We start from the raw sequence: 25,357 nt of genomic DNA on the forward strand, positions 1-25,357 counted from the left end.
CCAGCCGATTCTAGCTTCCTGCAAGCAAATGATTTGTGTATGAATTTTTTTTATTTCTCTTATTTCTCTGGATTATCTATCACAAAACTGAACATTGTTGGCATAGATTGGAGCGCAGTTAGTGTGTCACAAGCTCAGTGCAGTTTTTCAGTTTCATCACAATTTACTCAAGCCTAGTAACAGACACAATATTTCTGACATTGGGAATACATTCCATGAGATGCATAGATGTCCCTAGATACCGAGAACATGCAAATGGTCCTTGTAGAAGTGGAGCAATCTTCCATTTACTTAGGTATGTATTTTAGGCGGATTTTCTAAAAATAGGGCTCGAGCTTAACAGGCTTTAGGAAGTCATGTGTGTTCCTAAGCAGGCTGGTCCCCCATTCTCCCACCCCTAGTTCAAAATACATTCAGTCTAACATTGTGCAATGTGCCTCTGGGAATTCTGTTCTTCTTACAGTGACTATTTTATGTCATGTTGTAAACAAATACAATTGCTGCCGATAACGATAATCATGTATTTATTTATATAAGTCTAAATGAGGAAGTTCTACAATTTTCTTTTTACAAATGGGCTACATTTCCTATAAATGAGTCATCTTCAAGTATGTAAAACTAACTGCTAGCTAGGTTAGCTTAAAACTGCACTTTTACATATTAATGAACGTCTGTTACATTTAACCTCTTAAGCCCAATGGGCCCGGTAGCCATTTGTTTCACGTCACAAATAGATCAATACAGTCTGTATTGATGTTGTGTTTCTTTTTCAAATGTAGGCAAGAGTAAAGACCCTAACCCTGTCAAAACAGCAGCCAATGTGTATATTTTCAGCACTACGTTTGTTTAGCAATGATTTTAAGTGTTATTAGTGAAATATGAGCTTGTAAAAATATCTGCACATTGCATCGGATATTTTGTTAACGCTGGATTTTATAATACAGAAGAGGTATTATTTAGAACATTATTTCATATCTTCTAGTTATTTTATTTTGTCCAGTAAGACTTGAAAAGAGAGCTATTCTTGTGTTACAGGTAGATTTTAAGTTATTTGTACCATTGAGATTTGTCAGTTTTAGGCATAATAAAGCATGTTGAGTAACTTTGGTTTGGAGTGTCTTTGGTTATAGAGAGCTATTATTTTGTTATATAAAATTATAAATAATAATTGTCTATCCATACAGAGGAGGCATACTTTAAATAAAAATGATAAGGCATCTTTGAGTAAACTTTGAGTATCTGTTTTATGTTAGAAAGCTGAGGAAGTACAAACATGTGAGTGATCTGTCAATGTGACCTTTTCACTGGAACTAAAAATGTGAAGCTCAGGAGCAAAATAACCGGACCTTGTTTCCTTCTGGTCCTGTTGGGCCTGACATCACTGATCCATCTGCAGTTATGGCAAATCCAGGCTCCCCCCTCTCACCCTGGACACACACACACACACACGCACGCACACACACACACACACACACACACACACACACACACACACACACACACACACACACACACACACACACACACACACACACACACACACACACACACACACACACACACACACACACACACACACACACACACACACACACACACACACACACACACACACACACACACACACTGTATTTTAGCATATACATAAATACAGTAAGTAGACATACTGCTGCATCCAAAATCCCTAACACACACACACACACACACACACACACACACACACACACACACACACACACACACACACACACACACACACACACACACACACACACACACACACACACACACACACACACACACACACACACACACACACACACACACACACACACACACACACACACACACCACTGACCTTTAGTCCTGTAGGTCCCTGTATCCCTGGCATCCCTATGTCACCCTTTGGACCTGATGGCCCCTGGAAAAATGTTACATTTACATTTAGTAATTTACTGGTAAACTAAAGCGACTCACAATCAACAAACAACAAAGGGATTCTCCCAACAGTCATAATTCTAGCATCGCTAGAAAGGCTGAACCAGAATAAAAAACTCAACATTTGTGTATAAGAGCTACACAAACATTTCATGGCCTGATAAAGTCAGAGCCCCATTCATTGTCTCTAAAAATGTGTGGCATTCACCTTTAATCCAAGTCTATAAATGTGTCTCTGTAGGTCAGGATGGAATAACTATACTAATAACTAATAACTAAACAAAACGGTAAAGTCACTTGAAAGGAATGAGGAATATAAAAGTCACTTTAAGGAAAGAACAGATGTGGTTCTTGTATAGTATAGTTTAGATCTAGTAAGCATAACATCAGGGGCGCCTCAGGGGGTGTGCGAGCAGTGTGGTCGCACAGGGCCCTTTTTCATCACAGACCTAAAATCTAGTTTTGCTTATATGCTTATATATTTCACATTAGACACGTTTGTAGAATGTGTCTGACTTGTTCCTGCCTCTGCGGCTCTGCAGACTGCAGTGTTCCGGTTTCTGCGGCTTTGCTGCTCTACAGATTTTAGGATAGTGTTTCCGGGCTCTTCTCGGACACACGAGGTACAGGGATGATCTAATTCAGCGCTATTCAGAGGAGCGAGGCGAGTGGATGTCTTTTCAAAAGAAGGAGAAGAGAACTTGTGAGCAGATACATCTGTTAGGCAGCAATACGCCGAAAGGTGTCCAGTCTGCCGGAAAGTACTCGAAGAAGAAGAAGAAGAAATTACACCGTGGGCCAAGAAAGTCTCCTTCCAACTTTACCATTGGCGCCGCGTTGATACTGCGTTATGGTGAGTCAACCTATGATTATATTCCCGCCGTGGACCTGACCTATCTCTCTTTCTCTCTCTCTGGAGCCAAACTGGTCGACTAGCTAATAGTACTACTAGTAGCTAACGGTGTGTGCCTGGTGAGAGCACCTGGCTGTATGTAGCCGCATAGCTTGCAGAACGCAGAAGCAAGCTATGCGGCTACATACAGCCAGGTGCCTGATTGAGCTAACTGTTAGCCAGTTAGCTGTTTAGCGTCAGCTGGGAACGTTCGTTTGATGCTATCAGTTAGCCTTGAGAATAGCAGGCCCTGGCACTCTGACTACGACATCATCTTTGACAGAAGATGTAGTCGGGCCTGCACCATGACAAGGCTCTGGCCATAGCTTATTTGTCCCGACAGCGAGAGGCCTTTCGTCAACGTGGAGACCTGTGTTGCGGCCTTTCGCCCTGCGTTCCTTTTGTGCAGGTAAGATTAATGAAAATGTCATGACATTACCCCACTCTTCCTTCCTTCCCCTCCCGAATGTTTTGTTAATAACGATGTTTTTTTCCAGGCAAAACATATGCTACTTCACAACATTTGGAGATACGACATGTGCTGTGTGTGAATAGTCGTTTGTGTAGCTTGGGTAGCGTTGGGCCGTTGGCCAAAGCTGTGTGTGGCCTGGTGTCACAGTACCTGGCTAGCCTATTTAGCTGATGTCGGCCATTGGCTCCTTGCTGCTTTGGTTTCTCTGGTATAGACCCTCTTCTTGTTGGATTTAAGTGTTGATCTTTGTCCTTTTGGATCTCTCATACATGCTCTAGTCTCTCTCTAACACACACACACATGACAAACACACATGTTCTCTCTCTCTCTCTCTCTCTCTTTCTAACACACACAGTCTGCCTATGGCGGCATTTCTCGATGGCTAGGCTGTGCTCAAGGATCTTCAGTCACAGTGCTCAGGTATTCTGCCACTGTGTACTCTCTGTTTAGGGCCAAATAGCATTTCAATTTCTTTCCAATGTGTGTCTCTCTCTCTCTCTCTCTCTCTCTCTCTCTTGGATTTAAGTGTTGATCTTTGTCCTTTTGAATCTCTCATACATGCTCTAGTCTCTCTCTAACACACACACACATGACAAACACACATGTTCTCTCTCTCTCTCTCTCTCTTTCTAACACACACAGTCTGCCTATGGCGGCCTTTCTCGATGGCTAGGCTGTGCTCAAGGATCTTCAGTCACAGTGCTCAGGTATTCTGCCACTGTGTACTCTCTGTTTAGGGCCAAATAGCATTTCAATTTCTTTCCAATGTGTCTCTCTCTCTCTCTCTCTGTACACTGTATATTGACTGTAGAACGGGAGCTCTCTCTCGCTCTCTCTTTTGCTATATGTTGACTGTATCATGCCCCGCCTCGGGCAGCGCTATTATTTAAGAATATGTTGACCGTAAAAAAAAAATATATATATATATATATATATATATATATATTTTTTTTTTTAACCTTTTGGGGGGGGGGGGGGGGGGGGGGGGGGGGGGCTCGCGTTAAATCTCGCACAGGGCCTCGCATTTCTCCCAGGCGGCCCTGCATAACATAATGACAGAGTTCAAATTGTATATTGTATTGTAGTGTACATAGGAACCAGTGCCTTCTCAGGAATTTAGCATGTCTATTTTTATCATGCACATCTTATGTCTTACCTGTTTTTTTTTCTCTATTACTATTTTATTATTGTATTATTGCACAATCGATGCGGGCATGGCCACCCGCATTTCACTGTATGCCCTGGTATGTATGTGACGAATAAACCTCTTGATTCTTCTTGATTCTTCCCTCTAAACACTGTGATAGACCCTCTAAACCAGGGGTGTGAAACTCATTTTCACAGAGGGCCACATCAGCATTATGGTTGCCCTCAAAGGGCCAAAGACCGTATAAATGTTAATGTAATGTAAAATAAATGTAGCTACTCATTTACATATTGTTAAACATGTTGTTTCTGTATTTATTACTTATTCAAGTTCTGTTTCATTAGGGGCTCTGCTTGGCATCACTACTGCACTCGCTCGCATACGTGCACGCGCACTGAATAAATTCCACAAATGTACCTTTAATACCAGTATTAGTCTGACCACACCCCTCATCAGCTTACCTTCATAAGCAGGTGTGTGGTCACCTGCTCTCCTCCTTCTCGCTTTCACCACAAGAAAGTGCCTCGGTAGTACCCCACTTGACGTGTTGTTTGGAGAAAAATTTTGTTTACAAGGAAGGAGATACGTTGACATCATATCTTTATTTTCTCTCTCACTATTTTCGAGAAAATACGGCGATATTGTCTTCGTACTGGAGTGTCTGGAAGATGTTGATCATTCTAAAAATCCTCCACCGGTTTTCGTATTGGGAGCACGCCGCTGCATGCTTCTCAACTGCAGTTCCTTGCTGTGTTTGTTGGGGTGAAACCTGTCAGGCCACAGTTGAACTGTCGGACATGCCGCTGTTGTGAGAAGCGGTGCGTTCCAGGTTGGGTGAGTAGTGTTTTGCTGGCAGGCTCCACTTGTCTGTTAGTGCTATGGGGGCTACTTGACAATGTTTATGGAAACCGGCCCCAGGCTAGGGTCCTTTGTTCAGCCACCTAGGCGACAGAAGGCCTTGGTCTGAAGACCATTATAGTTTTAACTAGTGGGCCGCGACCATTAACACTGGTGATCCCTGTGTGTTTTGGACGAGTGGATTCTCTCTGTCACCGTGTTAAGGCCCCATCTTTCATATCCAAATGAGAGTATTCCTTCACGAGGGGATATGTGCATGAATGTGCGATAGCGGCAGATTCATGTTCAAAGTCAGCTACACAGGCCAGTTGGTATGGTGCTGATTCCGTCGGGAGTGGTAAAATCACCGTTGTGAAGCGGTGTTGACATCTTGTTTTCTCTTTTCTCTTAAAAAGTGAGGAGAGGTTCAGAACGGCGGCCTGTCTGGGTGAGTGTTATGTCATTGTTTACATGTTCATAGCTTGCGGTTAGCCAGTCAGCTGTTAACTGCTGCGTTAGCCTGCTGGATCGCTGCATGGCCTGCTTAGGTTGGGCCTACTGTTAGCCAGTCAGCTGTTAGCTGCGGTGCTAGCATGGCGTGATCGCTAGGTAACGTTAGCTTGCTGCTATAGGCCATGGCCTGGCGCGGGGTAGCTTTAGCTTCTCGCGCGCCGCTGTGAGCTTGCTTCTGGTCGCGTGCGCAGTTAGCTCGGCGTCTCGCGAGCAGAAGCAGTAGCACCCGAACGGTTGGAGCGGCCGTTAGCTTGATGCTATTCTGTTGAACGTGCTTTGATTTTAACATGTTTTACACTCTTGACTACGACGTCATCCTTGACAGGGGATGTTTCGTCGACCCTGCCCTGAGCCAGGACGGCAAGGTTGCATCAACAGAGGACTGTAGTGCGGGTTGGAGCGGTGACGCTGCCCAGTTCGGACAACACAGGAGCGGCTGTGTTCCTACGGTGTCTGTGACTGCACTTCGCTGATCTGCGTTCCGGGTAGGAACGGGTTTGACCAGACCTTATAACACGTCTTCTGGTTTTACTTTGCTAAATGTATTGTGAATAACGATGTTTTTCCCAAAACGTGTGTTGCTGCAATGCATTTAGGATACGTTGCGGGTTATGTGTGAGCTGTTTTTGTCACTGGCAGTTAGCTTCTCCGTGCAAATCGGGATGTAATGATCTGGTTGTTGTGTGAGAAACATCATGGTGTTTATATGTACCGTGTACTCACAACTAAGGTAACTAACCTATGAAGCTATGCTTGGTGACAAGTGAGTAAAAGAATGTTCTTTTCTCAGACTGTGATGACAATGAACAGTGTGTTCACATATTAACAGGTTTTCCTGTTTTAACTGGCCGTATTGAGGGTAAAATAGGAGGATTGTGTTTCCCCCCGGTTCCCTGGGGACTTTTTCATCCTCCTATCAGACATGTTTGTGCACTAATTGTGTCTTTTGTGTGGTAGGGATGCGATGTAACTCTTAGCTTGATTGCTGAGGTTGTGCTAAATCTGCTGGAGAAACTTTATTTTCCTAAAAGAGAAAATGGTTTGGTCGCTGTCATGTGTGCTTAGCAAGGCCTGTGGCCGATACTAATCGAGAATGATGTATTCTCTCATTGTGAAAAAACGGCGTTCCTCTGTTGAGTGTTTTTTGCCATTTTTTGTAGGTGATGATGGGTTGTGTGTGTCATGTGACCTACAACTGGGTTGGACTGGCCACAGAAGCACATGTGTATGTTGGACCGGGGCTCTTAGAGCCCTCTCTATTCTGTGTTTTTCCTTAGTAAAAATCAGATAGCAGGTTAGCTCATGCGCTGTGTGGAGCTGTCAAACGCTTCATAGAGCTGACTATGACTGTGTCATGTTCTCTTTTTGTCATTACATCGTATCATGGGTGTGGGGTCGTAAAGGGGTGAACTGGTAACCTTTCCTCTCCCCCTTGTTTCTGTCGGTCAGGGGTACACCCCTTGTCCTTCAAGGTTTCCGTCACGTGGCGGTTCGGCACGTTACGGGGGGGGGGGGGTGTTTCCTGGTCCCACGGCCTGGTATATTGGGCGTGTGCACCGCAGGAATTCCCCCGCCATAGAGTACGTCACCGTGCGCGTCTCTGTTGGTAGGACTTCCGTGTGCTGTTCAGGTCCATGTGATGGATCTGTTTCGGGGGGGTGGTCAGGGCTCCTCCTCACCAAGCGCCTATTCGGGCCTTCTGTGAGTTCGGACTCCTTCTTCCATGTGAGGGAGCCTCCATCAGAGTACAGAGCCTTCCTCCTCAGATTGTCAAAGTGAGTGGACCCTCTAGAAGGGTCCTATTCTATTGTATGTGTATTCGATTCAATTCGATTATTGAGTGTGTATGGGTTCGGTGCCTCTTCCCCGGAGAGCCCTAAAACCAATTTTTTACATGGCTCAAGGTGCAATATATTCTTTTCAATCTGTACAGCTCGCTTGGGAAGTCTCTCTGGGGATCCCCGTCTCCTTCCTATGGGAGGGTGGTGGGATGTAACAATGTGAACATTTTTTACCCCGGCTGTGTAGACTGGGATACATACTGTTGATGCTTCCTTCTTTTCTATTCCAGAAGTGTTGGAGTTAGGGAGTGTCACACCCCTCTTGTCGTTCCCCTGGGCGCCTTGGGGATTCAATGACAGGTCTAAATAGCCTGTTCATTGATGGGGGTGTGTCCCGACGCACGTATAGTGCTAGCTCACTGTAAACAGGCGATTGACTGGCACGCCTTGGTTGCTTGTGGTTGAAACAGCGTTTTTATAAAGCAACTGAGATGGGGGTTTTTCCTCTTCCGACGACCAGATCCCATGACCTGGGTTGGTTTTTCGACGGATTCTCGTTCATGTCTGGGGGATGATGACGGAATGGATCTGAACATATGTAGAGGGGTCTCACGCCCTTGGGGTGGGCCACCAGGCGCGGTTCGCCCGAACGTCTGGGTGGCGCCTTCTTTTCATGTTAAGATCAACACGCATATCTGCCCTTCTCCTGGAGTAGGCATGTCGGCGTGGTTAGGGCACGGGACTGGTTCTGGTCACGCTGGTCCAGATCAGTTGAACCCGTTGTCCGCCGGGGATGCAGATCTGCTGTTCTGGTACCCTGAGGGACTTGGGCTTTTTTCAGGGGGAAAAATGCCAGGTCGGTCTGGGTGTCACAGGGTTAAGCGCTATGGAGACCCTGGTTGGGTACGTTTTTACTCAGCACTGTCGTAATGGCTTACAGCCATGCCATTCTGTACACGCTCGATCTCGTCGGATCTCGGCCGCTACACAGGTTGGTCCTGGTTAGTACTTGGTTGGGAGACCGCCTGGGAATACCAAGTACGGTGTGCTTAGGGGCTGGTTCTCCATTATTTTTCGCTCCTCTCTCACGCATGGCGAAGAGGGGCCAGTGGGGGTGGTTTTTTGACCTCCTCTGGTGACCCTGTGCTTCCCGTACCGCCAGGCCCGGTCCGAAGTGATGTTTGCGACCCGTAGGCCTGGGTTAACCCTTTTTTGAAAACTGAAACACTTGTACTGCGGTATAGCCGGTGTATACCCGCAGGTGTGTTTTGGAGTTTTTTCTTGAGGGGTTATAGGAACAACCACCGCATTGGGTAACACCGAGGTGGTTGGTTCCCTGGTGTGTTGGAGCAGTGTCAACTCCCGGGTTCACCGGTTGAGGGTGCCCCTGCATGTTCATGACGTCTGCCAATCGTGTCAGCCTTCTCTGCCTCGACCCCTCTGGGTGGGGGTTTTTAAATGGAGGCTTGGTCATGAAACACCGCCAGCTTACGCTTTTTCCGCCGGGGCGGCTGTGTTCAGCTGTCCCCTCTGGCGCCTGTCTCGTCCGCAGTCTTCAGGCTAGGGTTAACAGCCTGTTGCCTGGTTTTTCCCTGGTGCGCTGCCTGCTTCCGTTGGTTAACCTTTTTGTGTGCTTACGGCCATGCTGACTGCCTGTTCTGCAGGGTCAGTGTGCCAGGCGGTGTACTATTGGGGGGACAGGGCCCGCTCGGCTTACGGCCATACCGACCTGAACACGCCCGATCTCGTCCGATCTCGGAAGCTAAGCAGGTTCTGGCCTGGTTAGTACTTGGTTGGGATACCGCCTGGGAATACCAGGTGCAGTAACTGAGGGGCCTTTGTCCGAATACGCTGGCGATGTGGGGGGCGGGGCACTACGTGCCCACCTGGTGGGGTCTTGATGCTGGCATCATGGACTTCTCCGGGCCCCCATTCCAGGGAGTCCAGTCCTTTTGGTGGGTCTGGGTCTTCCTTCGCGCTCCGCTGCTACGGCCTTGCCACAGGGTTGGATTTGCCCTTGACCCCGTGATTCTGGGGGCAGTAACGAGGTTGTTCCTCCGTTCGTTCCCGGGTGGCATGCGGGTTGTGCGTGTGTGTAGTCGTGGGGTCAAGCCACGGTCTGCTCACCCTGTGCGTTGGGTTGCTTGAGTGCCTTTTCGCACGGTCGGGTCCGTCGCCTTCCCGTGAAGCCCCTAATAGGGGGGATACCCTCCATTAGGGGGGGTCGGGGGGGCTCGGCCCTCCCTGTTCTGATGGTTTTGGGGGGCTGTCAGCGGGGTGTATTTGTCAGCCAGCGGCTCCGCTTGGCCTCCCTTTGTGCAGTAGTGATGCCAAGCAGAGCCCCTAATGAAACAGAACGTTAGGTTATGACTATAACCAAGTTCTGTTAATTAGGGGTGACGCTTGGCATCAGACGGCCGCTGCAGCCCTTGACCTCACCTTGTGGTGAAAGCTTGGGAAGGAGGAGAGCAGGTGACCACACACCTGCTTATGAAGGTAAGCTGATGAGGGGTGTGGTCAGACTAATACTGGTATTAAAGGTACATTTGTGGAATTTATTCAGTGCGCGTGCACGTACGCGAGCGAGTGCAGTAGTGATGCCAAGCGTCACCCCTAATTAACAGAACTTGGTTATAGTCATAACCTAACGTTATACATATTGCATATGCATTTGCATAGATGTAAAAATATATGTTAGCTTATGTTATTTTAACAAATAATTTTAGTTTATCAGAACCCCATATTACTCCATCAATCAATGATCAAACCATTCAAGTAAATAACAAAGAAGAATATCATCAAATACAAGCTATGACATTAAGTTTGTTCAAAACCTTTTTGTCACAGTCAAGAGGGGCAGAACTAACACCTGTGAGCTGCAAAGAACACGTGGGACAGATGTAGCAGATGTTACAAAAACAAATGGCTGCACACAACCTTGCAGAGGCCATACATCCAACTAATGGAAGATAGTTTAATTAACTTTAATTAACAGATTGCAGAATGGGTACAGTACAGCTCAATACACACAATTGTTAAGGGGATGCAGACCAGAGAAAGACTTTCGACTTGTTTACATCAGGGTCCCCCATTTTCAATTCGTAATGAAATTGCTATTATGTGTCTGCATGAACACACAACTGTAACTGTACTCAAAAATAACAAAATAAGGGTTGTCTCAGTTCACAACTATATTGGTCAAGTTTTGGGTGGGACTTGTTTGCGTCCCTACAGCTTCTTATTCAATTGAGCGAGATGCTCGGTTATGTCACACAGCCAGCTTGCATCTGACAGTTCAGACAATATTTCTTCAACCCTTTGTTACCTATTCCGCCTGGATCTTTTTTGTATTTTGGGCTGTAAAATTGTCAAAGAATGTCTGAGGAGTAAGTGCTTTTGGCTTTTTTCCTTTGTTACTTCATCAATACCTCAGATGTTCAACACACATGTATGTGTAAGAATGTGTAATAACTAAGGCTGTCAAAGCTTTATTAACGCATTAACCCACAATTATTTTAACACCGCTATTTTTTAACCCAAGATTAATAAAAAATAAATAAATAAAAAAAATTTAACTAGAGCTCTTGGGGGGCCACATCAAATGACGTGGCGGGCCGCATTTGGCCCGCGGGCCGTGAGTTTGACACCTATGCTCTAAACACTGTGACAGAGCCTCTAAACACTGATAGACCCTCTAAAGACTGTGATAGACCCTCTAAACACTGTGATAGACCCGACAAACACTGTGATAGACCCTCTAAACACTGTGATAGTGTTTAGAGGGTCTATCACAGTGTTTGTCGGGTCTATCACAGTGTTTGTCGGGTCTGTCACAGTGTTTAAAGGGTCTGTCACAGTGTTTAGAGGGTCTGTCACAGTGTTTATATAGGGTCTATCAGTGTTTAGAGGATCTATCAGTGTTTAGAGGGTCTATCAGTGTTTATAGGGTCTGTCACAGTGTTTAGAGGGTCTATCAGTGTTTAGAGGGTCTATCACAGTCTTTAGAGGGTCTATCAGTGTTTAGAGGGTTGATTCTATAAGGAACATAATACTGTTGGTCACCTTCCACTGATCCTCTGGGCAGCGGGGAAAAGTATGTTTGAATTACTGTTAGATCACCTGCAGTGAACTATATACAGTATCAACACAACAGTAGAAACTGACAACAAACTAAATGTTTTCCTAATTGACAACTGTAGATCTACAGTAGCCTATAAGCATCATGACCAAAGCAACGATACATTTAAAAATGGCAAAGCATTATGGGTAGTTTTTGATCCACCCACTATTTTTCCGATGTTTACTCAATCAAACCAAGAAGACTATACTTGTAAGTATACTGATTGCATGCTAAACCAAGAAGACTATATTTCCAGTATACAAACTGCATACTAAACCAGGAAGACTATATTTCCAGTATACAAACTGCATACTAAACCAGGAAGACTATATTTTCAGTATACAAACTGCATACTAAACCAAGAAGACTGTATATTTTCAGTAGGGATGTCCGATAGTATCGGCCTACCGATATTATCGGCCAATATTGCCATTAAAATGTGATATCGGAAAATATCTGTATCAGTTTTCAAAAAAATAAATAAAAATCATTTTATTTTTTTTACATTTCTATAACCTTTATTTATCCAGGCAAGCAAATAAGAACACATTCTGATTTAATTTATTGTCAAAAGTATGCATTAATGTTGTGTTAATTCCACAACAAGAGATATGCAATGTTAATTACCTGAAATTATTCTGTTTTTTGGGGGGGGGGGGAACCCTGCATATATCGGTATCGGTTGATATCGGTATCGGAAATTAAGAGTTGGACAATATCGGTATATCGGTATCGGTAAAAAAGCCAATATCGAGCATCCCTAATTTTCAGTATACCAATTGCATACTAAACCAAGAATACTGTATATTTTTAGTATACCAATTGCATACTAAACCAAGAAGACTGTATATTTTCAGTAGGGATGCTCGATATTGGCTTTTTTACCGATACCGATATTCCGATATTGTCCAACTCCAATTTCCGATACCGATACCGATACCGATATCAACCGATACTGATATATGCAGGGTTTCCCCCCCAAAAAACGGAATAATTTCAGGTAACTAATAATTTCACTGGATGCATTCAAAAGGCTTTCTAAATGTAAGCATTATCTGTGCAAAATATGATCATTAAAAAAGTTAAAATGAACATTTTAAACCAACATGCATAGTTTTGACAATAAATAAAATAAGAATTGGTTCTTACTTGCTTGCCTGGGTAAATAAAGGTTAAATAAATGTTAAAAAAAAAAAAAAAAAAAAAAAAAAAATGTTATTGTTTTTTTTTCTTTTTTTTTCGATACCGATATTTTCCGATATCACATTTTACTGCCGATATCGGCCGATAATATCGGTCGGCCGATAATATCGGACATCCCTAATTTTCAGTATACCAATTGCATACTAAACCAAGAATACTGTATATTTTGATTATACCAATTGCATACTAAACCAAGAAGACTGTATATTTTCAGTATACCAATTGCATACTAAACCAAGAATACTGTATATTTTTAGTATACCAATTGTATACTAAACCAAGAAGACTGTATATTTTTAGTATACCAATTGCATACTAAACCAAGAAGACTATATTTTCAGTATACCAATTGCATACTAAACCAATACGACTGTATATTTTCAGTATACCAATTGCATACTAAACCAAGAAGACTGTATATTTTCAGTATACCAATTGCATACTAAACCAAGAATACTGTATATTTTGAGTATACCAATTGCATACTAAACCAAGAAGACTGTATATTTTCAGTATACCAATTGCATACTAAACCAAGAATACTGTATATTTTTAGTATACCAATTGTATACTAAACCAAGAAGACTGTATATTTTTAGTATACCAATTGCATACTAAACCAAGAAGACTGTATATGTTCAGTATACCAATTGCATACGAATGCTCGAGTTCACCTGCTAATACTCACATTGGGTCCCAGAGGTTCAAAGATCCCTGAGAAGTTGAACACACCATCAGTGTCATTGAGCAGGAGCTGAGGAGCAGGCATCAGTTCAATATCAATCACTGATCAAACAGATCCATTTACTTACTGAAGGTTAACCCTTTCACTACCACACTACAGACGGTTAACCACGGCAGTGACAGGGTTATTAACCCTTGGGTAGTGTGGTAGAAAGGGCTATTTGGTGGGCACTGCTTTTATCCAATGCACCATGTTAGTACCATGTTGGAGGGTGTGGTTTAGTATGGGTGGCCAAAACATGCCATGTTTCTGGCGCACAGAAGCTAAAAGCAGATCTTCTTACTGTAATTCAGTGCAAACTCTAGGAACCTTAAAGGAACACGCCAACTTGTGGGGAAATTAGCTTATTTGCCATCTACCCTGGAGTTAGACAAGCAGATACCTACCCTTTTCTTCTCTGTGCATGCATGAGGCTTAGGGAACAGCCGCACCATTAGCCTAGCTTAGCGTCATTCACTGGAAGTAGGTGTGCCAGTGTAGCTTAGTTCCCAACACTCCAAATACAACTCCAAAACATTCCTGTAAACATGTTGTGACCTGTGTATTTACCATGTGAAGTTTCTTTTTTATTTAATTTTTTTACATTTGAGTTTTCTAAGCAGATATATACTCGGAACACTTTTTTGCAGAACCACTGCTGCCTTGGCGCAGTGATTTCATCACCTCAAAAGCCCAGTTTTTCAAAAAACAACAGTATGTACAGAGAAGAAAAGGGTAACCACTCCAGTAATGAAGTGATGTAGGGTGGAAGATCACCAATAATAACTTTATACAGAAACGGATGCCAATGCAAATCACGTCTCTCTCTGCCAGAGAGGACCACCCAACCTCATCATTATGGATCATAACATATGGATCTACATTTGACTAATCAATCAATAAATCAATCAGATTAAATGTTTAGGATCAGCATGGCAGGTAAAAACCCCTAATCCAGTGACGTCACACAGCAACAAAAGGGTTAAAAAAAGAACAAGACTAAGAGTCGAAAAGCCCTGCTAGCGCCCCCTTGAGGCTGTGCTGCTCTTTACGCCCAGTCGGACCAAAGTGGTTGAACCAACCAACCGAGTGACTGACTGACGTTGCCATCCCTTGGTAGCCGTCACTAGCAGGGCTGAAAAGGTGACTTACCTCCTGGAGGTTTATGAGAGGCCCGGGGGGGCCGGGAGGTCCCGGGGGGCCAGGGGAACTCAGCCCGTCGTGTCCCCGATCTCCCTAAAACATAATCACAAAATACATCACAGCCCACGTTTTACATTTGAGCCATTCAGCAGCTGTGACGTACGTGGGTTGGTCATTATCATTATTACTGTATTTGGAAGACCATGTGAACATCAGATTAGTATCATTTGTATGTGTGTGTGTGTGTGAACATGAGAGCTAATGATATCTCTTCTTCTCTTCCTGTCAGGTGCTGCCCGTCCCTACACTGAAGGGTGCTGATGGCCTAATGAGTGACAGCTGATGGCAATCACATCGAGAGGGACGGGTGCACAAGTAGCTGACAGCACACACACGTCGGGGCGCCTCATTGTGTCACTTTCCAGTGACCACCGTGTATGAGGTTGCCTTTGTTTGCCACTGCGTGTGGATATATATATGTATATACATATAGTGTGTGGGCGAGTATGTATATGCAGTTAGCCCTATTGCCATATACCTGATGGACTGATGATTGTGCCAGCCTTTTCTGCACATTGTGTATGGAACCGTGTGCTCTTTGATGTTCACACGGCCACATAGTACAGTAGCCTCAAGGTTTGTCTATCTTGGCTTGAGTTGCCTATATGTATGTCTTGTTTGTCCTCCCCTACCTTTTTCCCTGTGCACCATGGAGGAGGTTTAAATCCCTACCTCCATTCAATATATAATTTACTATTTGGAAAACGTCTTGTGTTGTGTCTTTTTTACCTACCTGGGACATTGTTTTGAACGCATTTACTGAGAGAGGCTGCTTTTGCTCATGTGCAGCCATCTCCAGTTGTTATTCTGTGTGGTCCTTAGACTTTCGTACATGACATGGGGGCTCGTTAGTTTGTGCAATTGTATGGTTCCTTGTTGGTTATATAACATGGTGACTTGTCGATTGGAGCATGTCAGGTAAAATAAGATAGCGTTTTCTCATTGGTAAGTTAGTGTGTTTCCATTGTCCGTGCTACACAGTTTGATTGATGTAAACCGTTGTTGTATGTGATGCTCTTGAACTAATCTGTTTTTTCTGCCACATAGGTAACAGGGGGATCGCCTACTTGGTTAGCGGGTGGGGGGCACGCGTCGTAATTCCGGTGGAGCGCGCAATGAAATCGGTAAGCGACTGAAGATATGTGTAGACCTCATCCCGCCAGGGGAGTAGTTTAGCTGGGGTATGCTAGAGTGACGTAGGTGATCCTAGTTAGATGGTTAGACCAACGTTTATTGTTTTCATGAATGGTAGATGTGGGCATTAAATCAGATTGGTTGAATGGTATACTGCGGAATGTGGCGATTAAATGTGTTACGCACGGATATTGTGGAGTAGGTGAGTGGCTATTTCCTGGTACCTGTTATTCGTTTATTATTATTATAAACGATATACGTTATTTCGTTTGCTGGTAACGCGGGTTGCTACAGGGGGCACAGGGTAATTATACGTAGGTTATTTCTGCAAGGGCTATGGCTGGGACGGCTTTTACGTTGGATTTTTTTTTGACAGATCCTACGAGGGATCAAATTGATGTCTGCACAAAGATAGATTTGTGTAGTGTCACCAAACATTATGGCATTACTGTCCAGAGTTCGAAAAGTAAAGAGGAGTTAAAAGCAATCGTGCTGGCTGGGTTGGTGGACAAAAATATATTTAGTTTGCCCATAGCCCAGGAGGATGGCTCTGTGAACGCCGCGCGCGATGAGGTGGCTGATAAGACTGGTGAGGCCACTGGTGGTTTGGATCAAAACGCAGGTGCGGTGCGGAAACGGAGAGGTGGTATTGCCAGAGTGGAGGAGAATGACAGTGATAGCTCTGTACACTCAACACGTGCCTCTGTTTCTTCTCCCACTTTTAAATCGCGTGCACGTTTTGCCCGTCTCCAGATGGAGGAGAGAGCGGCTATACGAGACAGGGAGGAGAGAAAGGAAGAGAGAGACAGGGAGGAGAGGAAGGAAGAGAGAAAGGAAGAGAGAGACAGGGAGGAGAGGAAGGAAGAGAGAAAGGAAGAGAGAGACAGGGAAGAGAGAGAGAGAGAAGGACAGAGTGCTCCAGGTGACGATAAGGAGGATGGAGTTGGAGAGTGGTGGCTCTTCCTCTCCCTCATCTGAAGGTTACCAGGGCACTTTTAATATTGGGCAGCATATTTCTGTGGTTCCCCTTTTTCGGGAGTCTGAGGTGGAATCATATTTTTCTACTTTTGAGCAAATAGCGTGGGCTTTGCAGTGGCCAAAGGACCAGTGGGCACTATTATTGCGATATAGACTCACGGGTAGGGCTCAGGAGGCATGCCAGTCATTATCGAATGAGGACAGCGTGGTATATGAGAAAGTGAAGAGTGCTGTCTTGCGCGTATATGAACTGGTGCCGGAAGCGTATAGGCAACGATTTAGGGAACTAAGTAAAGCTCCCTCTCAAACACATGTGGCATTTTCCCGTGAACAACGGACTATGTTTACTCGTTGGTGTGAAGCATGTAATGTGGAAGGTGTCGAAGCGTTGAGCGAGTTAGTCCTCATTGAGCAATTTAAAAAATTTGTGCCCGAACGCATTATAGTGTACTTAGAGGAGCGAAAGGTTTCTACCCTCCAGGAAGCTGCAGTTTTGGCAGACGAGTTCGCATTGATCCACAAAAATATTGCTGTGCGAAATGATGTGTATGTAGGAGGGGGTGCGTTCTCTCCTTCTGAGACGCCGTATCGGGGAGGTGACGGGCGAGCATTCCGACCTCGCTCACCGCCGTCTCGAAATGCCTTGGGTGACGAGCGAGCATTCCGACCACGCTCACCGCCGTCTGAAAAGGCCACCTTTGTGTGTCATTATTGTAAGAAAGAAGGGCATTTCGTGAAGGACTGTCATGCGCTAAGGGATCGACAGGAGACCAGGGAGTCAGCCCAGGAACCGAAAGGGGTGGGGTTGATTGGTACGGTGTCATGTCCTGACCAGCATAGCTCTTTTGAACCCTTTTTGTTTGATGGTTATGTGTCCCTGTCGGGTAAAGTTGGGGACTACCAACAGGTGAGAATACTCCGTGATACAGGAGCCTCTCAATCGTTCATCCTGGCTGATGTATTACCATTGGATGTGGACTCCTGTCAGTCGAGTGAATTGGTGAGAGGTATTGACATGGGGTGTGTGCGCGTGCCGTTGCATAAGGTGCATGTACAGTCTGTACTGATCACAGGTTGTTTTCCGGTCGCGGTTCGCCCATGTTTTCCCGTAAAGGGCGTGGATTTCGTCATGGGGAATGATATCGCTGGGGGTAAGGTCGTCCCTGTGTTGGAGGTTGGAGACGCTCCATTTACTAACTCATTGTGTGATGCATTGATTGATAATCACCCCAATGTCCCTTCTATTTGTGCTGTCCCTAGGGCACAGGAGCGGAAGCGAGACCAAGGTCTAGCGTTGGGTGACTCTGTCTGTGGTGAGTTTTGCAAATTGGCGGTGGCGCAGCATTTTGAGGCGGGGGATGAGGTGTTTATTGTGCTGCCCACGCCTAGTACTGTGCTCACTGCCCGGTTCTCAGGACCTTATGTGGTAAAAGGGAAGGTGTCTGCCACTAAGTATATGTTGCATACGCCCGGGCGGCGGAGGAGGACACGCTGGTGTCATGTGAATAGGCTAGTGAAAGGTTCTGCCCGCGTCTCGTCGGAGTTGGGATGTGACGGGGTTGTTGGTTCACATGCTGGGGTGTGTTCTATTGTGCCTTGCAGGACGCATAGTGCTGATGTTGGGAGTGCGCACCCCGGTAAGCGGTTCGCGTGTCGGGGTCCGGTGGCGATGAGGGAGGTCGTGGGGAGAGTGGCTATGTGCCCTGACAAAAGAAAAAAAAAGGGGGCTAGCTTCAATTGGCCATGGTCCCTGGGACTCTCCTTGCCTTCTAACTCCCATGGCTAATGTGTCTCTCCGTTCTTTTTGTGCTACAGGAGGGTGAACATAATGGCGGTGCCTGTCTTGTTCCCGTTATGGCCTCGATAGGAGGAATGCACCGGCCCCGTTCTGACGGCTGATGCATGTGGTATTGGGAGGGTGTTGTTTATTTATTTCTGTTCTGTTGGTGCTAATCGGATGTTGGTTGATAATAAGTGATAATGTTTTGCTAACCCTGCGGGTTCGCTCTTATGGGGGGAGGTGTGACGTACGTGGGTTGGTCATTACTTTAACATGAGCGGGCACACACTCATGTCGCACACACGCACACTTATGGCCAAAAGGAAAGGACACTTTAAATTAGAATAACAGGAACAGTGTATTGCACTACCAAAGCTAACTAGCATGTCCCATATGCTCTGTAAATAACTATGTACAGATACCGAGATGTCACTCCATGTTACCTGTTACCTGTTTACTGCACAATGTTGTTTTTTCATTTTATTATTCTATTATATGTTGTACCACTGTATTGCACATCGTTGCGGGCAAGACCACCCGCATTTCATTGTATACCTGTATGCCGTGACAATTAAAACTCTTGACTTGACTTGACTTGACTTGACTTATCATTATTACTGTATTTGGAAGACCATGTGAACATCAGATTAGTATCATTTGTATGTGTGTGTGTGTGTGAACATGAGAGCTAATAATATCTCTTCTTCTCTTCCTGTCAGGTGCTGCCCGTCCCTACACTGAAGGGTGCTGATGGCCTAATGAGTGACAGCTGATGGCAATCACATCAAGAGGGACGGGTGCACAAGTAGCTGACAGCACACACACGTCGGGGCGCCTCATTGTGTCACTTTCCAGTGACCACCGTGTATGAGGTTGCCTTTGTTTGCCACTGCGTGTGGATATATATATGTATATACATATAGTGTGTGGGCGAGTATGTATATGCAGTTAGCCCTATTGCCATATACCTGATGGACTGATGATTGTGCCTGCCTTTTCTGCACATTGTGTATGGAACCGTGTGCTCTTTGATGTTCACACAGCCACATAGTACAGTAGCCTCAAGGTTTGTCTATCTTGGCTTGAGTTGCCTATATGTATGTCTTGTTTGTCCTCCCCTACCTTTTTCCCTGTGCACCATGGAGGAGGTTTAAATCCCTACCTCCATTCAATATATAATTTACTATTTGGAAAACGTCTTGTGTTGTGTCTTTTTTACCTACCTGGGACATTGTTTTGAACGCATTTACTGAGAGAGGCTGCTTTTGCTCATGTGCAGCCATCTCCAGTTGTTATTCTGTGTGGTCCTTAGACCTTCGTACATGACAGCAGCTGTTAGAAAACAATTCGCTAACATTATTCCACCTTCAAAATGTTTCAGCTAATTATTTTACCTTTTGTCCCACAGCACCTTTATCTCCCTTCGATCCCTGTTGACGACACACAAAAACAAGTTGTTCAGGTCCAGGTTGCCGAGGCGATAAACACCAGCAGCTAGTGTAGTTAATTCTTCATTATTCAATCTTCCGTCCATCTATCCATCCATCTATTTAATCTTCATGTATCAAATCCATCCATCCATCTATCAAATCTCCTGTCCATCCATCCATTCATCCATTCACCCCCCCCCCCCCCCCCCCTTCCACCCAACCATCCCTCCCACCGCCACCATCCACCCAACCATCCCTCCCACCATCCACCCAACCATCCCTCCCACCATCCACTGACCTCTGACCCTCTCAGACCATCCAGTCCTGGGAACCCTGATGATCCAGGACCACCTTTCTCTCCCTGGAGGAAATCAAAAAAGAAATTCTCGATATATGTAAATATATGTAAATAAAGTACTAATGAAACAGAGGTCTTCGAGGCACTTTAACCAAGTTGTCTGCAGTTAACTAGAACTAAAAATCTGTGAAATGTCCCTTTAGAATAGAATAGAATAGAATAGAATAGAATAGAATAGAATAGAATAGAATAGAATAGAAATACTTTAATCATCCCGAGGGAAATTTGGCACTACAAATCGCTCACAGTAAACATTTAGGTATAGACAGAAGAAAGTCACGAATAAGAATAACAAAAGAATAAATGCCTAAGAATAAAGAATAAAATAAGCCTAAGAATAAGCTAATAATAATAATAAAGTACGGTCCGGGATTCACATTTTCCTATGGTATGTAAGGTAACATTAACCCTTTCACTACCACACTACATGAGGTTAACCCTTTCACTACCACACTACAGACGGTAAGAGTCTGTAGTGTGGTAGTGAAAGGGTTAACCTTCTGTAGTGTGGTTGTGAAAGGGTTAACCATTTGTCGTGTGGCAGTGAACGGGTTAACCTTCTGTATTGTCACAGTGAAAGGGTTAACCCTTTGTTAGTGTGGCAGTGAAAGGGTTAACCTTCTGTAGTGTGGTTGTGAAAGGGTTAACCTTTTGTCCTGTGGAAGTGAATGTTTTTTTTATATATTTTTTTTTAGATTTTATTTATAGCATTTTCAGCTTTTTTGGTCAACGCAGGACCTTTTGGCCAGGCAGGACCGACAGAGGAGAGAGGGTGAAAGACATGCGGCATATGGCCACCGGGTCGGGGAATCGAACCCGGGGCGACCGCCTCGCGACTCAGCGCGCTATGTGGTGTGCTACTGGAGCGCCCTGCAGTGAAAGGGTTAACCTTCTGTATTGTCAAAGTGAAAGGGTTAACCCTTTGGTAGTGTGGCAGTGAAAGGGTTAAGGTAACATTAGGCAGCAGAGAGGGGGATTAGGTTGACAGTGGAGCAGCAGGGGACCCACCTTATCTGCAGGCCTCCCTGGGAAGCCATCCAGCCCATCTTTACCCTGAGGAGGAGAGGTACACACACTGTTTACACACTGTGCACTCACACACACACACACACACACACACACACACACACACACACACACACACGCACACACACACACACACACACACGCACACGCACACGCACACACACACACACACACACACACACACTTCTCACCCTTGGTCCTGGGGTGCCGGGTGTCCCAGGAGGTCCCTGTAGAAAGACAGTAGGATTTATTTAAAGATACAATTATTTATAAATAAGTCAATAATCACATTAAAACTAACCATCCTCCAACATAATCTACTGGTATGAAATACAGGGAATGGAACCCCTAACCCTGGCAGTTTGAGTTTCAGTTCAGCCTTAGTTACAGAAATAACCAGCACTCACAGAACTGTCCTTTAGTTACAGAATACAATAGAAGTACTTTATTGATCCAGAGGGAAATTAAGCACCACAGGTCGCTCACAATGAACATTCAGTTAGTCAAATAAGAACAAGAGTATATACATTCTAAAATATGTATATACATTCTAAAATATACAGTCCAAAAATATACAGTAATATACAGTAAAATGTAAAATGTGCAAGAATGTACAGGAAGCTACTGTTACTCTGTGCTCAGTGAGGCACAGTGAGGCGTTGTACAGTCTGTTGGTACGAAGGACTTCCTGTGAAGTTCAGTGTTGCATCTTGGGAGTCTGAGTCTAACACTGAACGTGCTCCTTCTATCGGCCAAGTCTGTGTGTAGTGGGCGGGAGGGGTTGTCCATGATGGTGTGGAGTAGTAGACTACAGTAAAGTAGTCTCCAGTTCCTAACACATCTTTTAGTGTAGAAAGGTGCCACCAGTGATTTGCAATTGAAACAGCTGTCCTGTTGTAGTTAGCATTACGTATAGCTGGTTAAGGACTGGGGTGAGTTCTGCCCTTGAAGCTTTTGTTATTGAAAAGTAGTGACACCAAGTGTGCGTTAGGAACCGGAGACTACTGCACTTTTATCGAGCATGGACGGAGACAATGATAAGCCTTCCTCAATGTGAGTACACGTTCAAGTTCAACTCAAGTTCAGCCCTATGTTACTCTATTTCATTAGCACTAAAAGTGAATTTCCTTTTTTGCATTAGTAACTTCAGAATGTTATCTTTCAAAAGAGACCAGGCTTATGTATGTGCTATAAGTATAAAGTATAAAACAAATCTTTTTAAAAAAGAAGTATGCAGTCCTCAAGTTCAAGTAAAAAGAATTGCCACTTTTCTGCCTGCTTGTTAAGAGGTTAAGGCCTATAGATGACACATGATCGTTGTCTCTCCATGTGCTCCAGGTTCTGTGAATGCTGGTTATTTCTGTATAAAAGAGCCAGTCTGGACCGCGCACCCAGTAAGAAACCGTTGAAGACGTTTGAGTTGTGCTGCACCCTCCTTAACCCTTTCACTACAACACTACAGAAGCTTATCCTTTCACTACCACCCCCGTCTGTAGTGTGGTAGTGAAAGGGTTAACCTTCTGTAGTGTGGTTGTGAAAGGGTTAACCCTTTGTCACGTGGCAGTGAAAGGGTTAACCTTCTGTATTGTTGCCGTGAAAGGATTAACCCTTTGGTAGTGTGGTAGTGAAAGGGTTAAGTTGAGAATGACTTCTTATCGTTATCCTCATCCTTACCTGTGGTCCTCCGGGCAAGGCACCTCCAAAGTCACCCAGACGACCAGACCCCTCCATGTCCTAGAAAGACAACCACATCGTCACTGGGAAGCATGACACCCCTATGTCTCATGATGATATGTGTGCAACGCCAATGGTCTGACAACTGTTCTGTCCTGTTCTGTTCGATCTAGGTGTTTAATTATTCCACATCAGGCTTGGGTGTAAAGAAGCAGCTAATCTAGTCCACAGTGATATTCTGTTAATTCATTAACCATACCTATTGTTATTACCTGCATTGCTTTTTCCATTTTCTTAGTACTCTCTACATTGCTTTTATTCTGTCTATTTTATGCTTATCCTTATGTCTATTTTACTGCTGTGAAGCACTTTAGGCTGCAGTTCTTGTGTGAAAGGTGCTATACAAATAAAGTGTTTCATCATAATCACTATTTTAACCACTTGTTCTCTATCTGAGAGAACATCTAGACTAAAATAGCACGGACACTCATCGATTCCTAGCAATGGTCCTCATTCTAAAAGATCAAACATCTAATAGAGAGCAGCTTTAAACTGTATCAGTCTACTATCTTTGCCAGGTCTGCCAGTGCACACTCTATAGCAGTACCTCCATGTCCAAACTGAACCCTCCGCCTGGGGGCCCCGGAAGGCCAGGAGCACCCCTGGGACCGGCCCTCCCCTCAGGGCCCTCGGGTCCTTGTAGTCCTGGGAACCCTGCTGGGCCTGGGTCACCCTGAGAGAGAGAGAGAGAGAGAGAGAGAGAGAGAGAGAGAGAGAGAGAGAGAGAGAGAGAGAGAGAGAGAGAGAGAGAGAGAGAGAGAGAGAGAGAGAGAGAGAGAGAGAGAGAGAGAGAGAGTAGGGGGAGATAGGGGAGTGTGGGAGAGGGGCAGGAGGGAGGTGGGTGTGGGGGGTGGAGACAATGACATTTTAATCTATGGATAGGAGCCCTGAGAAGATTTTATTTGCTTTGTTTAACTTGATCTTTTCTCGAACCATCACCTCCCTCACACTGGATGTGCATGTGGGTTATCAATGAGAGGGATGTCCGATATTATCGGCCTACCGATATTGGCATTTAAATGTAATATCAAAAATTATCGGTATCGGTTTTCAAAATTATTATTATTATTATAATTTTTTTTAACATTTATTTAACCTTTATTTACCCAGGCAAGCAAATTCTTATTTTATTTATTGTCAAAAGTATGCATAATGTTGTGTTAATACCACGACAAGAGATATGTAATGTTAATTACCTTAATTACATTATTAATTGCCAATATCGAACATCCCTAGTTCTCATGAGGGTTCTCACGTGGGTTCTCACATGGGTTCTCATGAGGGTTCTTACCTTCGGTCCATGTGGTCCGCTCACACCACTCTCTCCCTGTTGAGCAATAAACAATACTGAGCTGACAAATTCTATATAACACAAGACAGCAACAGACAGCAACCAAAGCTACCTAGCATGTCCTATATGCTCTGTAAATAACTATGTACAGATACCGAGATGTCACACCATGTTACCTGTTACCTGTTTATTGCACAATGTTGTTTTTTTATTGGATTCTATTATATGTTGTAACACTGTATTGCACATCGTTGCGGGCAAGACCACCCGCATTTCATTGTATACTTGTATGCCGTGACAATTAAAACTCTTGACTTGACTTGACTTGAGCAACATCCTGCACGCTTGCCAACACCTGATCCATCTACAGTTGGTCTGTGATCATTTATTTCCCCACGGCCCACAATTGTGCGTTCTGATTTTTATTTATAGGCATACTGAGTAGAATTATCCTAAACATTTATGTATAGACTCATATAAACATAATCCCTCTCAATCATGACTTTTGACCCACTAGATATGTTGGTTGTGTCGTGACCTTTGACCCACTAGATGTGTTGCTTGTGTCGTGACCTTTGACCCACTAGATGTGTTGGCGGCTTGTTCAACTTTCTCTTGCCTAAAGTTGAACCTAGAACATTTGTAATGGTAAGATTGATGATAATCTCACCTTGTCTCCCTTTCCCCCAGCAGATCCTGGTTTACCATCTCTTCCATCGACACCCTGCAAAAGGACGGGGACAGGAGACAAGCGTTAGAGCGAGCTTGGCACCCAGACCCAGTGTAGTAGGGGCCT

General features: G+C 44.5%; 1 protein-coding gene across 1 annotated transcript in view; it reads right to left on the reverse strand.

Annotated features, from left to right (window-relative positions):
* Positions 1-25,357, reverse strand: part of LOC311237960 (uncharacterized protein) — a gene marked incomplete at its 5' end in the record, with an annotated part of 101,405 nt that overhangs the window by 24,565 nt on the left and 51,483 nt on the right. Inside the window, 12 exons of the mRNA XM_084325934.1 lie at positions 1,347-1,427; positions 1,859-1,921; positions 13,592-13,657; positions 14,780-14,863; positions 20,117-20,152; positions 20,451-20,513; positions 21,519-21,563; positions 21,728-21,763; positions 23,211-23,270; positions 23,818-23,943; positions 24,562-24,597; positions 25,232-25,285. Of these exons, the coding sequence (XP_084182060.1) occupies positions 1,347-1,427; positions 1,859-1,921; positions 13,592-13,657; positions 14,780-14,863; positions 20,117-20,152; positions 20,451-20,513; positions 21,519-21,563; positions 21,728-21,763; positions 23,211-23,270; positions 23,818-23,943; positions 24,562-24,597; positions 25,232-25,285 (750 nt within the window). The remainder of the gene's footprint in view (positions 1-1,346; positions 1,428-1,858; positions 1,922-13,591; positions 13,658-14,779; positions 14,864-20,116; positions 20,153-20,450; positions 20,514-21,518; positions 21,564-21,727; positions 21,764-23,210; positions 23,271-23,817; positions 23,944-24,561; positions 24,598-25,231; positions 25,286-25,357) is intronic.

Source organism: Notolepis coatsorum, assembly GCF_963971535.1.
Source record: "Notolepis coatsorum genome assembly, chromosome: 12".
In the NCBI taxonomy this organism is placed as follows: Eukaryota; Metazoa; Chordata; class Actinopteri; order Aulopiformes; family Paralepididae; genus Notolepis; species Notolepis coatsorum.